An 18,720-nucleotide genomic window follows, 5' to 3' on the forward strand; every position below is an offset into this window, starting at 1 on the left:
TGATATACCAATAGCATAGTTATATCAATTTTCTTTATATCAACACTTTAAATGCCATTTTATTTTTAATGTATGTGGTATATGTGTGTGTGTGTGTGTATGCAACTATGTATATGTGTACACATGTATGTGTACGTGTGTCTGTATTTGTGTATGTGTGCATGTATGTGTATATTTACATATTTGTACATGTGTATGAATGAAAATGTATGTGCACAAATATTCATCATGTTTCACTTCCCAAAATGAAGCTTTCATTGACCTTGATTATGAATTTTGATTTGTTTTCTTTTTCTTGTAATTTATGTGCCCACTACTTTAATTTTCTCTTACTTCTATGTTAAAACATTTTAAGATTTTCATTCATAGTTGGTCATTCAGGGGAATCCTTCACAGTATGTAACTTTTTGTCAACAATTTATAGTACATGGGTATATTTGAAAGAATTGTACAGTCTTTTTAATCTTTTGTGAAAATGGTTAGTAATTTGCCCTTAAATACAAGGGGACTAGGTGATAGGCAGAAACTAAAAGATGTCTTGGAATTTGTAAGAAAATAAAAGATGTTCCATTCATTGTTTGCAATATACTCATTTCACTGAAGCAATTGAACCATATGTTGAAAGAGGGTGGGGATATAAATGTTAAAATAGTTCTGGTACAAGCAGATCTTGTGGCGTTGTAATAGTACTCTTCGCAAATAATATAGATTTTAAAGTCAAAAGATGCTTCAGGGATAGCAAAGCAAATATTATTGCTCTTGATATGGAAGTTGAGATTCACCAAATAACAGAGATGCAACTTTATTTTGATGTAGTTGAGTCACTTATCAAGGACTACAAAAATCCTACTACAGTCATCTGTGCAGACTGGAACTTGGTTCAATACTGAAATAAATATGTATATAACTACAAAATATAAAATGATCCGAAAGCAAGGTACAAAGACCTGAAAAAGAGTTGCATCTCCACAATCCATGGAGACTGATAACCTGATGTTCAACTGTATACTTGGATTCTGAAAAATCCATTTAAAATGGCATGTTTAGACTTGTTTTTGATAAATAGATCTGAGGTGTAATTGATATTATGAATACAAATATGGCCCATTTATAGATCTGACCATTTTGCTATAATACTCACCTTTCAATTTACACAACTTAAAAAGGGACCAGGCTATAGGAAATTCAATAACTCATTGCTAAAGATAATGTACTCATAGAAAAGGTAAAGTAGAAATTAGAAGAAATAAAGTTACTGTATGTTAAAAATACTAATAATACTACTGTTAATACTACTATTACTTGGTATTAATAGCAACAACAGCAGCAATAAAAAATAAGAATAATAATATCATGGATTAGCAATTTATCTTCAAAATTCTTTTGTTAGAAATTCGTGCCCTCCCAAAAGAACATTCTAACAGAAAAATTGGAAAAGAAAAAGAATTGCTGAAGGAAATTGAACGTTTGGAAAGTATATTAAAAACAAATTTTGATATATTTAGTTCAGAGGTACTCCAGTGTTTGAAAGTTCAGCTTGAAGAAATAAGAAAGGTAAAAGGGATGATTATTCGATCAAAAAGTAAATGGATAGAAGAAGAAGAATAAAAGATAAGACATTTTTGTTGCTTGCAAAAGGACATATGAACAAAACAATAACAAAGTCATTGAATGAATCAGGGCAAACATTCACTGATCACTTCAAACTTTTGAATGAAGTGGAAAAGTTCTTTGATACATTATGCAGTAAACAAGACAATAATAGAAGCCAAACAAAACTAGATGGTACACTGGGAAGATCTGAGGTTCCTAAATTGACAAACAATGAATCAAAACAAGATGAAATTACTATTTTGGAAGCTTCCAAATGCCTGAAAAACATGAGTAATAGTAAAAGCCCAGTAAGTGATGGATTAACTATTAAATTTTATAAATTCATTGGAAGGATGCGGGACCATTTTCAATCAAGTCAATAAATCATGGATTTAAAAAAAAGGGATTTTATCTGTAATACAGACGGAGGAATTGTCATTATTGCCACAAGAAAATATAGATAGAGAACTTTTGAAAAATTGAAGACGTATTACTTTGGTAAATATTTGCTATCAAATAGCTTCATCAGTTATAGCCAGCAGAATAAAAAAATATTTGCAAAAATTAACATATGAAAGTGTAAAAAGCTTTATCAAAGGTAGGTATATGGGGGAGCAAGTCATATTGATATATGATACTATATGTTTTACAGAAGAGAATAATATGAATGGTATAATTTTACTGGTGGATTTTAAAAACTGTTTGACCTTGTTTCTTGCAGTTTTAAACAGGAAGTGCTTTCCTTCATTTTGGTGAACAAATATATATATATATATATATATATATATATATATATATATATATATATATATATATATATATATATTCTATAGAAAAGCAAAAGTATGTGTAACTCAAATAGGATTTTGATTTTAGTTCTTAATAATGGATGTGATTGTCATCGAGGGGAATCATTCTCCCCTTAATTGTTTTTATTAGTAGGAGAAAGTTTAGGTATAATGCTTTGGAACAATAATGATATTAAAGGCATATTTATAAATGAATGTACAAATAAAATGGCACGATTTTTTGATGACACATAATTTCTTTGAGATGGACCGGAGAACTCTTCTTATGCCTCTGTATAAACATTAAATAGTATTGCATCAATGTCAGGACTACAAGTGAATATTAACAAAACAAAAGTTATAAAAATAGTGGCATTAAATAATTCACAGACACATATGAGTACAAATTTAGGATTTGACTGGATTTAAAATTTCTATCTGGAGCTGAGTTACCGGTGGAAAACAAAATTCAAGATGTACAAAAACTGTTAGGGAAAAGGAGTTGAAGAAATTTAATACATGGGAAAATTGTTCCAAAATCAACGGCCTTATCTAAACTGATACAGTTTTCTTACTGTTGTCAAATCCAACAGCAAGTGTTCTAAAACTATTTTTTTTTTTAAAAAATGTTTTTTATTGAATTTATGTGGAATAAAGGTCTCGATAAAATAAGGAGAACACTTTTTAATTAGCTAGAAGAAAGTGGATTGCGCATAAACCATCTTGCATATTTCATCAAATCTTTAAAAATATTTCGAGCAAAGCATTTGCAGAATATTCATTCTTAATGGCAAAATATAACAGACTTCTTTATAAATAAATATGATTTGTCCTATTACACATTTTTCAACTAAATGATTTGCAAATATCGAGATTATCAAAAAATATAAATTTATTTTGGAAGGCTGTTCTTTCAGCATGGGCAGAATTCATGACAGAAACTGCCTTGAAATTTCATAGGAAGGTGTGTGGAAAAAAAGCAGTATAATTTTGAACAACAGACCAGTCTTATATGTAAAATTTATATATCATTTCTTGGGATGAACAAGGTCTATACTTACCATATGAAGGACTTGTGATCTTTCACCTCGATTACACAATTTTACAGTATTACAAGTGAAATCCGGTTATATTTAAAAAGATTAAATTTGCAACATGAGAAAAAAAAATCTGCCTCCTTTTTACCTGAAGAATATCGAAGTTCTTAGTCAGGAATGAAACAAGATGCAGAGATGTATAAGCTTAACAAAGTCTTTATTACAGTGTCTCAAAGCCCAAAAAACAGTTTTTACTAAATTTGCATTCCAAAAGACAAGAATATGGTATATTCACTTCTGTATAAAATTACTTTGAATACAAAATTGTGGTGGTTCCAGTTTAGAATTAGCCATAACATACTGAATACAAACAAAATATTTATTCAAAATTGGTTCATTGTACTGAAAAAATGTGTTCTTTCTGTAATATTGAGGAAGAAACAATGGCACATTTATTTTACAGCTATATTGTTATGAAACATTTTTGGGTTCAGGTTTAACATTTTTGTACAACATGGATTGGAGCGAATTTTTAGATTTCTGAAGACCTTATTTTGTTTGGAGATTTAAATGAATCTTGCCAATCAAATATTGTAAATCTATGATTATTACTAGCAAAATATATAATATTTATATCGACATTTAAAAAGGAAACCAAACAAACAAACACCTGCAACAGCTCTGCTTTGATTTCATGTTTCATCTTAAAATTGAAGCAAATAAGTCTGACCTGGGAGATCCAAAAGTACAAAAGTTATTTACCAAAAGAAATCATCTGAAAACATATTTTATAGGGAAACAGAGTGGTGGCTATAAAAGTGGAATAATGTGATCGCTGAATGAAGTGTTGACTCGGAAAAAATAACACTTTTTCTCTCTCTCTTTCTTGTATGTATACGTGGGCAGGTATCACATATATTCATATGTATTTGTGTGTATAGATAAATGTATACCATATGTATGTGTATATGAATGGTTTTGTACATGAATATGACTACAAGCATGCTCCGATATTTATTACAGTAGAATGCTAGTATTTTCATATACACGTACATATATATACTATCTTGAAATTATTAATGCAAATTATTTCTCTTTCTATTCATTAGTTTCTCTTTTCTTTATTACCTTCTTTTCTTTTATCTCCCTTGTCTTATGGTTAAATAATGTACCAAGATATATGTATTGCATGCATGTAGTATTTATCTCGATGTCAATAAAATTACTAAAACATTAATAAAAACTAAATTTAAAGAATAAAATCTGTCCAAAAAATAATCTAAAAACAGAACTTATTATATATGCTATTTTAGATGGAAAATAATAAATTATCTTGAGGTAACTGACAAAAAATAAATTGTATTGAAACTGGTCCCACCCTCATCCCCCTTATTACATTTGTGGTGCCTTAAAATACTTTATCTTTCGATAGTACATACATCATCACTCAAAATTGTCAAGGTCAAAAACATTTCAAAGTTGTTTGGCAAGATTACACCAGCAAATGTAATGTAATGTTCGTGGGCAAAAGTCTTCACTCCACAGTGGACATTGTTCAAATTATAGTGGCTATTGGTGTTACCCTCTGGTAACCTCAGCTCTACAACTAAATGTTTAAGAATTCAATTAATTAGTTCGTGGATAGTTTGGACTTGTGATTAAACTTTGGTGTAGTCTTATGCTCTTTTTTTCTTGGTTCTAAGGCAGATTATTATATACTTTTACTTAATACTAATTACCATAATGCAATTTTGGTACTACTAGCAGTTATAATTAAATGCAGTGAATAGTTGTTTTGCTAAGCTCAGCTGAAGTCTTCTGCGCTTACCAAGGTTCAGATATTTTAACCCCATCTACCCCTTGGCAAATGAAGCAGACATTTCTGCACTTCGGATCTGTGAATTCTAATTCAAAATTAAGTTGTTTAAATTTGAACACTGTGCCACACAAACTAGTAAACATGAGTTCATCGATAGCAGGGGGACCCCGAGTGGCCGAGTGGTCTAAAGCTCTCTTCGTTACGGATCACTGTCATCTCACCCCTGTCTCCGGCGGTTCGAGTCTAGGATTCAGCCAATGTTGGTACGTGAGAAAGCTTGCCAGTAGCTTCTCGTGGGTCGGTGGTTCTTTCCGGGGTTTTCCCGGGTTCTTCCTCCACCATTAATACTGGCCGCCTTGTATAGCCTAGCTTGTGCTGAAAAATGGCATTAAACCCTACAAAAATAACATCGATAGCAGGCTGTAAAGTGGTCTTAAACAGACTCAGTCCATAAAGGTGACAAGGTCACTCAGATTTGGAAACGGTTTTAACAATAATGCAACCTGTATAAGAAAGATTGTCCATCAAAAGAAATCCAAATTTAAAGTTGGATGGTCCAGTTTTAACAATAAGATGGCTTGTATTGTTTGAGGTATAATGTACTTGATATCAGTACAGCAGCGATACTTAGGAACTAGCGACGCCTGTCACTGGCAATGTGAGGTAAAGGACAAGAGTTATTGCCCTTTGTCTATATCAGACAGACAGAAAAAATTAATTTGTTTTGTTGTCTTTTAGTAGGACTGGGTTCACAAGGTATCAGGCTTATATCCCTAACAATAATGTGATTGGGGAATGTATTTAAAGAAGAAATACTAAGTTGCCAAATATACTGACTAAACCTTTCCTTATGAGTTTTGGTTTAAAAAGCATTATAGATGTCATGATCTGAAGTACCATGCTTCTACAAATGAGTAAGTCTCAACAAAAACAGATTTTGTTAACTGTGGACTTGAGTTCAAAACAGTTTGCTCTATAGTACAAAATTGATTTTTAAAGAACTACATACATATGAGAATGATAGCATGCACTGGACCTGCTACATCGTTACAATTCATACAGGCTTTATTTTCATTAGCCTAATCTCATATTTAACCACTCTATTTAACTGAATAAATCACAACTTTCAAATCTCATATTTGCGAATTGGTTTCTTCATTACTGAAAACTAACTTTTGAGTTTGATTGTGCATACAGTTTGAGATGTTTGATGAATGTGGAACCTGGTCCACTTCAGAATTGACAATTGTAGTGCATGCATAATGTGTGCTTTGTTTGGCAGAACTACTGGATCCCACTTATCTCAAACTTACACTATTAACTCATGCATTGGATCAATAGTCAAGGTGTCAACAGGAGTTTGATACAAGGCAGAAGCTAGATGATTCAACCCTGTAAACTGGCAGAACTGAGTTAATCTGCATATATATATATAACGACCACTACATAAAAATAACACCCTACCTCTTTCTGCATAAATACGTACAATAATGGATATGAATGAAGAATCACAAAACAATCTGATGAGTATTTTGAAGAAAAAATCAAATTGGCCATATTTGGATCATCAATTACAAAGGTTAAGAGGCCAGAGGAATAATGACAAATGGAGAAAGGACCACATTCAAAATGTGGGAGAAATGAGAGAAGGAAGCAAAATGAATAGACTGAGACTGTAATATAGTTTTGGTTCTTTTTCCACTTAAGAAGTGTTATTTTATGTTGTTTTCTCTCTGTTTACCACCTCTATCATCATATTCATCCATGTTCAAATTACTAGTAGTATTAATGGAGGTGATGGTTGCTGTTATTTTCAATACATTTCACCAGAAAATCATGTAGGCTGAAATAATGGATTGAATTCCATGGGAGTTGAAACAATTTAATTTGATTTTGATGACTCTGACAAATTGTGCATTTTCTTATTTTTTTAATTATTTAATTAGTTATTTATTTATTATCATTGTCTTTAAATTAGCATCACTCCATTCATGACTACCATCATGGCCACAGTTGTCATTATGGCTTTAAGGTGTGTTGAGTATCTTTTTACAACAGACATTATATTGACAATATTGACAAGATTACTTATGGGCCACATTCAAATAATCTATCCATGTGTGACTTCAAAGATATGCAGCACGGATTAACCTTTTTATCTTTTTTGACACAGCAAACTGTTCTTAAGATGTAGTTGCTTATGTGATTTGGACCTTGTAAAAGTAGGCATTTGATACTTTTACCTAAGCATGGTCTCGCTATCAGTTGGTCAAGGCCATCACTATGCCAATGAAAGTCCCAATGACCAAGTCATGTGGGTGGATCTATAATTATAATACGTTATAAAACTGTTATTTAATTTGACATGTGTATCAACTCAACAGGAAAAAAGTGAGCAAAGAGCGAGGGATGCTTTAGTTTACAACATCTTGATGTCTCGTGTAATTTACAACCATACTATAATACCATGTAATGATATTGGAAATATAGAAATACATCGTACAGACAAGTTCTTTTTAAGTGCATTTTTATGGTTAATTATGACTTACTTCTAGTAAAACATTTGTCAGATACCTTTTTTATCATTTGTCTGTTCTGGTAAAATTCTGCTTTGAGTGGTACGTTCAGTCAGACTGTTTGGGCTTAGGCTTTGACTGATGCTTTCAGTTATACCAATGTGGTTCCTAATAGGGACACAGAGCTTCTGTGGATCATTTTCACAGTATTCGATTGCTGGTCCCTTTGGACAGCAAAATGATGAGTTGATCTGTAAGTGACATCCCTCTGCCTGATACATAAATTGAGTACACTTGGGATATATATATATATATATATATATATATATATATATATATATATATATATATATATATAGATAGATAGATAGATAGATAGATAGATAGATAGAGAAATAATTCAATTTAATAAAAAATGAAAATAATTATGAGAATAATGTCAAAAAGAATTACAATTTACTATTATATTAATAATTACTTGTTGCATGAGGTACACAATCTAATGCATAATATATAAACTATTTGCTTTATTAATTGATTTATATTCCAACATTTCAAAGAATAAAATATATAATTAGTATTTATGTTACCTGCAATAAGGTACTAAATTAGATAAATACACAATTTACACTTTATATGCTCGTGGTAACTAGTTGCATCCCTTGTGTGATATAGACAATATTGGTCTATGAAAATGACATATCAAACATGTTCAAATTAATGGATATTTAACAACAAATAAATTATAAAAAGATATTCAATTTTACTATACCACTATGCTAAATGTTTGGCCACTGCTCCACTCTGTTGATAATGGTAGACTTTGACATGTGCACCATAGCTTCCTTGTAGATTCTTTAGAAACGAAAACCAGAAGAGAATAAGATAAGTTTCTGTAGTGCACATACTGAGCTAAACTTATAAACTATGATCTGTTTTGTGAATGATGAATAACCGATATTAATCTAGCATTTTAAATCTGTTTTGATCTTCAAGTGCATAATCTGGAATACTAATCTGATTATTTTTAAAGTAATTAGAGGCATTTTATTGTATGTATTAGTTCAGTTAAAGCAGTCAATGGCTGTTACTTGAAATGGATGCAACTGTTGTGCACATGAAAACTCAGGACTGTTAGTTGTAGCCATTTTTGTATTTTGTTTAGTCGTTAGCAATGGACAGAACATCAAGCACACGAACATATGTTGCCCTAGTTAGATATCTTATTTGACTCCTATTCCAAATGGAGCACGATTCTCAGCACTTGAAACATATAAATATACAATATCCCTTGACGTCTGTGTGATAAGTCATTTCACTACAATGTCTGCAGTGTGGCAGTTTAGAATGATGTCTATCTCTTGGGCATCATGCCGCAGACATGTAGCATGATGTTCCAAACAGTCACATTATCCTGACACCAGGCTGACCAGTCCTAAAACTAATCTCTTAATGCCAAGTGCTTAGCGTGCAGCTGTTAGAACCATTTTAGTAAGTCTTTGGTATGACTCGGCTGGGTTTCGAACCCACAAACTCCTGCATCCGAGGCAGATGCTCTAACCACTAGGCCATCGGAGCGGTCAATATCCCTTATATAGTTTTTACATAGCTTGACATTATATAGAAAGAAAACAGAGAAGACTAATTAAGCATTATACTAAAAGACATTTTCAATACCTATGACATTCAGCCATATTGATTGTGTATTTGGGCTCTCTTCCCGTGCAATAATAGGATAGAGGGTGTAGTTTCCTGTGTCTTTAGCAGATATATTCTTCAGCAAGATTCCAGTTTTATTGCTTATTTCAACTCTTCCTTGGTATTCAGGAATTACATAGAAGCCATTTCGCTCAGAATGGTAAGCAATTAGTTTTGTACTGTTAACTATGAATTGGAGCTGTCTTACTTCTTCACTGGCTTCTTTCTCAAATGTCCACATGAAGGTTACATTATGGCCGATACATTTGTTAATTGGTGGTGGTTTAGAGGTCCATTTTAGTCCTGCAATTACAAAAAAACAAAAACATTGTCATAACAAGCCATGATACTAAAAGTTCCACTTAGTGATCTATGCAGGTAAAAGTGTATTTACAGGCTAAACAACATCTGGATAAAATAAAAGTACAATTTAAATTATGTTTTTAATCAATTATTTTTGTTTACTTTCAGCACTTTATGGCTGTCAAAGATATACACTGCTGATCAGACTGCTCTGGTGGCCTAGTGGTTAGAGCATCTGCCTCAGAAAATGGAGGTAGCGCATTTGAACCCTGGTCAAGTTATACCAAAGACTTATAAAAATTGTACTAGCAGCTTCCTTGCTTGGCGCTCATGATTAAGCAGTTAGTGCTAGGACTGGTTGGCCTGGTGTCAGGATAATGTGACTGGGTGGGACATGATGCTACGTGTCTGCGCATGATGCCCCAATGCCACACGTCACCATCAACTGTCACACTGCAGACATCGTAGTGATATGACTGAAATGTTTTAAAGCTACATTAAAAATTCAAACCACTCACACACATTATTTTTAACATAAATCTGCAATGTTTTTATGTACAAAACAAGCTAGAAACTTTTAGAAATTGTCATAATTTGATTTCTAGTTCAAATGAAATTCCTGTATCATGAAATACCAATGTGCAGGTTATATTTCCATTTAGACATAAATGTTTTTAAGGTACATGTAGCTACAATTACACACTTCTGGTGTGACATAACAAATGCAATCTGGTTTCCAAAAAATAGTATTTTGATTTTACAGCCTGCTACTAAATCTAAAGTAATGCTATATTCTTTCATATTTTTTGTGCATGCACAAAAATCAATACTAATTGTGGCATATGTACCCGGCAATCTTTTAAATTAACATATGTGGATTTCGACAAGACAAATTAGTATTAAAGGCACCTTTTGTACTCTGATACATGAACTTTTGATTGTGGACCACTTCAAAATTGTTTCATGTAAGTACTGCACTATATATATTTTTGTTATTGCCGTTCAATGCATGTAGGAGAAATGTGAATTGCCAGGTAAGGGAAAAAATTTCAAAAAGCATTTGCTGGTGGATGCACAGTGCCCTTTTTATCAGATTGTTTTTATTTACATATTTTATGGCTGTCTATATTTTTTTAAAGAAAATCAGTACTTCCTTGATGGACTGTCTCGCTCAGTATTATAGAGATAGGTTTACTATAATAGTGGAAGGGTGTACCCATCACATATGTATTGTAGTAATAATACTAATACTAATAATAATGATAATAATAATAATAATAATAATAATACTGACTTTATTTTCAGAAGTAACTCTATTAGCTACTGGAATTAATCTGCATTGAGACCTAATATATACATGTATATGGTATTATTGCACAAAAGTGGCAAATTTGGCTAAACACTACAGAATTTAGTTATTCTGAAAATAAAACATACTTTCAAGCCAATAGTTAAACAGACCTTAGAGTCAGAACACCATCAGCATGTCTTTGGTGACATATGTTGGTTAGAATGACACGAATGTTTTTTCTGGACACTTTATGTTCTTTCATATATTGGTCAACGTTGTATACACAGGGGTCAGAGTGAAAACAAATTTAAATTTGAGAGTTTTTTTAAAGGTTTCTTCAAGGTTTTAAATTTTTTTTAGGTTCAAACCATAATGCAGTTACAAAGAATAGCATTAACTAAAAATTTTATAACGTATGCTTTTAGTTTGCATGTGCATGTAAATAAAAATGAAAATTAAGATAAAGTGAAAATTAATAAATAATAAAAAAGGAAATACCAGCAAGTGATAAGAAATTAGAACACTTTCTCAACCGTTAGGCTACCCTAACAAAAACTGTATGCAGAACAAAAGGAGTTGTTTGTTGGGTATGGGATGAGCTGTTTATTATATTTTCAGTTAGTTTTTGTTCAGTTTGTAATGTTAGAAAGAAAAGATCGGTTTTTCTATGTTTTTGAGGTAACTCTGTATGTATTTCATTGCATTCTGAAATTAGTTAGTTACTTGATGTAGAATTAAATTAGACGTCGGCTGTGGGGTCTTAAATGTTTGCTTGGTTTCAATTTGAGGCAGGACCCCAAATCACATTACAATAGTCCAACTATTTTTGAATCTATCATTGATAAAAGATGACCCTATACTGCCTTTTTTAAGTAGCCAAAATCAAAATTAACTTTTCTGGAAACATGTTTAATCGGAATAGACGCAGTATGACTGCTATCTACATATACACCAAGAATGTTACCAAGAGAGGTCATATAAGGGTTGACAAAGTCTGACACTATTTGGAGCCTTTAGCTCTCTAGTGTTATGTATATATTTTACTTTATCTTTGGCGCATCTTATAGATTGCATGACAACTATAAATAGCTGCTGATAATGGTTACAATTAACTGTAATAATAAACCCACTGACAGGTTAGGGGTAATTTCCAAATTGGCTGAATCAATCAGGTGGTTTCTGTTGTGACATTGGGTTCTTGACAAATGTTATGAAGTATTGTGAGTTGAAATACAGCCACAGTGAGTATATAAGGAGAAAGTAATTTCTTTCTTATTTCTTATGTTCTTATTTTATCATCAGTTTGCATGGGTGTTTAATGTTGTGCTTAGCTATAGAATTTGAGTTGAAATCATTTGTTTTGAATTATTCATTGGAATTACAAAGTGCTCTTTGACTCTGGACTAAGATATTATTCTAGAAATATAAAGGTTGACAAAGTCTAACACAAAGTGGAGCTTTTAGCTATCTAGCCTTGCTCTTGTTTGTTTTGTTGTAACTAGGAGCACTTTTGCTTTATCTGTATTTATATTCAAACTGTTTTCTTTGCACCATGTTTCATTTCTGTTAAGAGCATTTTGAATGTCATTTGAAAGTACAGTTTTGGTTTTAATTGATACAGAGAGTGAAGTTTTTGTCTACGTAGAGGTTAGTGGAAGAATTTGTAATCTTATGAGGTAAGTCATTAATAAAATGAATGAATAACAGGTCCAAGCACAAAGCCCTGTGACACTAGTAACAGCCTTGTTTGCCGCTGAGCATTTAGAGCTTAGTGTAATGACTGGTCGACCTGGTGTCTGGACAATGTGACCAGGTGTGATATAATGCTATATATTGCAGCATGATGACCCAGTGCTAGACATCACTATAAACTACCACACTGACGACATTGCAGCAATGTGACCAACAATTTTAAGGGTACGTTAAAACACAAACACACACACACCTGTGGTACTCCACAACTACTATTTTTACTTTAAGAAAGGTGACCTTTTAAGGGTACCTTTTACATTCTATCAGTCAGGAAAAAAGTAAACTAATTTATGGAGTTTTCATTACATTAATAAATGTACATCCTTTGAAGCAAACTGTTAAAGTCTTCAAGATCAAAAGCTTTAAAAAATCAACCATTATAGAATGAACCATTTCTCCTTTATCGAATGCTTGTAGTCATTGATCAATCATATATTTGAGAGCAGTTTCGCATGGAAACTAGACTGATTATCCTTAGTACAAGATTATGTCTTCAAGCAGTTGATACTGTTATGTACACCTAATTGTGTGACTGAAATTTGTCCATCATTGTAAGTTGTAAATAATGTAAACTTGTTCACATAGCTAACATTTGTCCATGATTGTAGTTTGTAGTTTAGTAAGTTGCAAATGGGATTTTTAGATAGTTTTTGAGTTCAGAATATTCTAGACCTGGTTTTGTTTACAAATTAGATTGGAATTTTCCATTGGAATGATTCACATCTACGTCATGTCAGAATGTGCATAAATGGATCTGTGACAAACATTATTCATTCCCATTTTAGATCAGTCGGTGAAAACAAATTAGTGATCAGATTTAAAGTAATATTTTGTTATAGTTCAAGCATTATTATTTATTTAAAATGCTTAAAGGAAAATTAGTAAAGTGCCCATTTACTTTTTGGGGATTTATATACTCTACATCAGAATATTGTTAATTCGTTCAAAGACATTCTCGATTATATCATTTTATTGTATCAGGTATTTCATGCCTATTGGAATTAATTTGGAACATTACATTTCTGGGAGTCGTGATAGGTCATTTATGATTACCAGGAATTTAATAGACAAAAAACTATATTTCTCTTGCATTTTCACTTTGTATTGCAGAGAAGTAGAGTGCTTGTTGATTGTACTTCAATTTTAAGATATAGAGTTATAACACTATGAGAATCAGCTGCATGTTTTCATGGTAAGATGAAACAATGAATGTTACAAAAGGGTATATAGTTATTTAAATTATTTATTGTTTCAGCTTTATGCAATGGAGTTACCTTGGCAGTTTTCCAAGTCTTCGGAAATTTAATCGACCCAATACTTTGATTGCAAATAAAAGCTATACTCTCTGCTAATGCAGGTGATGGTGCCTTAAGTACCATTGGTCTGCTTATATTAAGTCCAGTAGTTTTACAGTCATCCATATTTTGAACATTCTTGCACACAAATTCAGGACTCATTTCAGGAATGTAAAACCTTATATCTTTAGCAAGTTTTTCAGAATAAATCGTTTTGAGTTCCAGATGATCGCAGGAAACTTTAGTTTCTGTAGGTAATTCTGCCATTGGAATGAAAAGTTTCTATAAACTTAGTAGAGATATCACTTGGATCATTTGTATAAATGCCCTCATGGTCGAGTGATACAACATCAGTTTTACTCTTACAGTACCCCCTACACCAAACTCAGTAAAATTCTCCAAATAGTTTGTTTCAAAAACAATTATTTATACTTTCATCTGGGGTCTTTCTTATAGTGTGTTCGTTTGGCTTACCATTTTATTAGCTTTATTCTTCCAAATTTTATATTCAGCTTGATTTCATGCAGATTTTCATCTGTTAGCATAATTGCATCTAACATTTATATTGGCCACTTGTGACAATACAATGTTTCCACATCAAGAGTGAAGTATTTATGTATATCTACTCATAAAGCATACATACATTTCTTCTATATACAATTTAATCTTCATAGATGTGTACCCAGTATCATATCATTGGCTAACACAGAACGTTTCCAGCTTAGAATCTATGAAAGCTAAATGTTTTCTCTATAAAAATATGTTTCTTTCTTCATGAAATTTATCAAATGTAAATGTGAGTATCTTTTAATATATGAAATATATCCTTTGTCTTGTGGGGTATCTGTAGTTTAGTTTCTGTCATCACAAAGAGAATTACACTTAGATTTTCTAGGATGTTTTGAAGTTTCTCGAAATATGTGTTTGGTTCTTAAACTTCTTCATTGCCATTTTCCTAATAATGCATATTTGAATGAAACATTTTGCAGTATTTTGCATTATGCCCATATTGTAGACAGTCGTGACACTATAGTTTGCTTGTGTGTCGGCGTGATTGCGCGTTGTCATTTAAAACAGTAGAAACATTCTGGTTGATTTCTGATGATGGTTAGAACAGAGTGCATGGCCGCCCCGATTATGATTGGTTTGTGATCTACGTTTCTATGCCTTTTATAGAGGAGTCCTAGCTGTCCTATAGTATTGGGAAAATCTCATTTACTGCATTGAGAAAGAGAGATAAAACCTTATTTGGATGGAGTTTGTCTTTTGCCTTAAGTGTTCCAGAAGTAATTCAGCTTTGGTCTCAAATCCGTGTTCAATGTCTATCATTTTTTGATTCCAACACTGACATGTTCAATTAGAGCAAGAATGTCTGTGTCAATTCTTGTGCATGCACTCCATAAAATGACTGACAATTAGGATTTTCCAGGTTTATGCTGTTTAGGATGTTATAAAAATTGGTTTCAATCTAGTCAATATGAACACTGTATAAGCCACCGCCCCCTCCACTAAACCTAAATATGATATATCACTGTACAGACAGGAATGGGATGTGGGGTTCTGGGACATGCAGGGGAACTTCCCTCAGAAACATCTAAAAGACTGGATTAACGGAATCCACAAGTATCTCGTGCGCGGCTATTACTCCAATGTGAAGATCCTGGCACTGAGGCTAAACCAAACGGCATTGCTCGGAATTGAAATACTTCATATCCGACCGAGAATAGTAAATACATTTGTGCGGAGGAAACATCAGGATGTGGAAGTATGGGTCCTGAAGATCAATAGATGCTGCCCAGTCGGCAGGTTTCATAGCATTCCACAATAAAGTTACTGTAACAGTATTCATCTTGATTGTTCCCACTTGTGTAAATTTGTTTATGGGGAAAAGGTTAATAAAAAGTCACACTCAGTTTTCTGATTTTTTTGGAGGACCAGAAATATCAATAGAAGCTGGTGCCTGGATGTTTGAACCCTATCCACTGCTCTCTTCCAAAGAAGGGTGTGTACTTCTTCCTTTAATTTAAATATGATCGATTGATGGAAGAAGATGGGTATCCTTGAGAGAGAGGAGGGGAGTTCTACGAAGAGTAGGCATAAACCTCATTCACAAAATAAATGACCCGCTGATCTTCCTTGATGTTCAACCAGGCCTCCGAAAAGAGGGCAAATCGAGCACCTACCCGTATTAATGAACAGGTATGCACTGCATGAAAGGTGAGGTTTCCTCTATCGCCTCTTTGGGAAAGGGAGAGGCAAAAGTAGACCGCTCTCTCCTGTCCTTGCCTCTTCACTTATTTCGTTACTTTACTGGAGCGGACTTGTAGGAAGGTTCGCAACTTTGCAGTCTTGGTTGTGCGCTAGGTTTGGTACATATTTTGGCTGACCCATAACTAAATCAGGATGTATGCACTGGTGAGTTTCGATATGCCAGCAACCAATGCAAGTGACCCATGTTGTTGGTCCCTACAGTCCTGAGAAATGATAGTGGGAATGAGACCGCTAAAGTGGGTCGTTTAATGCGGGGTTGTAACCACCAAGATTTATTTATATGTTCAAGCAAAAGGTTTGACGAGTCCAATGTCATAACTCGACGCATGTGAAGGAGCTCCGCTGACAACTCCATCGCCGTTGACAATATGTGTCACGAAGTCTTTGCTAAAGCCTCTAATACGGCACAAGAATAATGCTGAATTACAGTAACTTTAACTTGGTTCTATGAAATGATTTTCTAGCAAATACTGAATTTCTCTTCAATAAAATGAAGAAAGTGCTTTACATGTAAAACCATGTTTAATTTTGTCAGCAGTCAAAAAGTAATTTGCATACAAGGTTCTCATGATATGTTTTTAATGATCTATTAAAAAATTTGTTAGCCTGCTATGTAAAATTGATCCATAAAATTCACTGATGTAATAGCTGCCACATTTGTATGTTTACATTGCTCAGTTTTACTTAAGTCTTATTATGACAGATTAATGCATCACAATTTGCACATACTCAGAATATGAACGAAGACGGTAATAAGTGAAGCAGGCAACATTTTTGATGTAATGATCAATCGGGACTATTCATCCAATTACAACTTAACATCATCCCTATTTCTACAATTCAAAATAGGCTTAAGTAGAAGCTGCTCACAAGAACGCAGGAATATAATTTCTTAAAGATAAAGTTACCTTACAGTTCATGCATATTTTCTGTGGAGCAAAGGTATGATATCATGATCATAATTTGGAAGTCAAAGACAATTGATTTCTAAACTCTCAAAAGTTTTAAGGCCATTTCTCATTTTTCATTAAGGACAATCTCGAAAATCTTGTCACTAATTCTCCTAGATGGAAAGTAATACTACTACTAGGTTTTCACCTGAAAACGTATTGTGATGCCTGTCTGGTTGATACTAAATGAAAATGATGCTGATCTGGGAAACCAGTATGGACAGCAAGGCGGCCGTCTTGACATTAAAAACAAAAATACTACTCTTAAATGGGAAGACACATTATCTTGGGGTTTTCATCAGAAGACTATGACATCTAACTAGTTCTGAATGTAAATGGTGAAAATCAGAACTCATATATGGCTGTCAAAAGGAACTTACTGAAAATCTTGCCACTAATTCTCCTGAGTGAGTCATATCAACACAGCGTTTTCACCAAACGTCTTTTAATGTCTAGTTTGTTCTAAATGAAAATGGTGCCACTCTTACTGCCAATATGGCTAATTTGAAAACCTTATCGCTCAAGAACATTAGAGTCGGCTTAAATGATTATCAGTTGAAAAGAAGAAATTATACTGAATTACTGGAAATTCTTTCCGCACAGCAGAGCATCAGTCCCTTTGGACTGAGAGAAGCATGCTATTTTTATTTCATACTTGTAAATTGTGGTTTATTTATACTTTTACAAAAGCAACGTTTGTGCTAAATGGCTCTTATTGCCATACCAATCAAAACAGGAAACTCAAAGTATCTTTTACGATGATCAGAATCATAAATATATGCTTTTTAAAACTGCATTACAACGTCTGCACATCGATTTGCAAACGTCTATATGTTTAACTCGTTTAAGTGTCATAGGGAGTCGTGTAGATGGAAGACAGAAGATGTACTCTGAGTTTTAAGCCATAATAATTATTTAAGTCCTTCAGGAGGCGTGTAATTATAGTATATTTATGACCCATGAATAGATAAATTAAATTTTGCCCTCCCCATCATTCCCCTTATTGAAGTAACCTACATTTATTTGCGTGAAACGGGTGAATCACGGGTAGATGAAGCTACTAAAGCTAAATGCGTTCATTATTCGCTCTACGCTTGCAAAAATTAATTTTATATTATGCTCAAGTGAATTGATAGCAATATGTATCAAAGACTGGAATGGCAGGTTTCTTACTTTATCCTGCGCATTATGACATGTTTACCGTTTCAGTCCTGCTGGTTTTTTGTTGCGGGGGGAGGATTGTTGATGCTGGTTTGGGGTTTTTTTTGGGTACATTCGTACAGAAAACAAATTTAGCAGGCTAATAAAGGAATCGAAGTTTCTACGATCCTGGAAACTTTATTAATCTACTATAATTTTAATCAAAGTTATAATACATGTTAGGCTTCTGAATTTGAGTTTAGAGTT

At 33.0% G+C, this 18,720-nt stretch overlaps 1 protein-coding gene across 1 annotated transcript in view; it reads right to left on the reverse strand.

Annotated features, from left to right (window-relative positions):
* Positions 1–18,720, reverse strand: part of LOC149793553 (uncharacterized) — a 278,258-nt gene that overhangs the window by 25,292 nt on the left and 234,246 nt on the right. The window contains exons 4-6 of the mRNA XM_089967524.1: positions 9,431–9,754; positions 8,526–8,608; positions 7,812–8,025 (exon numbers count right to left, since the gene is read on the reverse strand). Coding sequence (XP_089823650.1) covers positions 7,812–8,025; positions 8,526–8,608; positions 9,431–9,754 — 621 coding nt within the window. The remainder of the gene's footprint in view (positions 1–7,811; positions 8,026–8,525; positions 8,609–9,430; positions 9,755–18,720) is intronic.

Source organism: Sinohyriopsis cumingii, chromosome 8, assembly GCF_028554795.1.
Source record: "Sinohyriopsis cumingii isolate HCF-2022 chromosome 8, ASM2855479v2, whole genome shotgun sequence".
Taxonomy (NCBI): Eukaryota; Metazoa; Mollusca; class Bivalvia; order Unionida; family Unionidae; genus Sinohyriopsis; species Sinohyriopsis cumingii.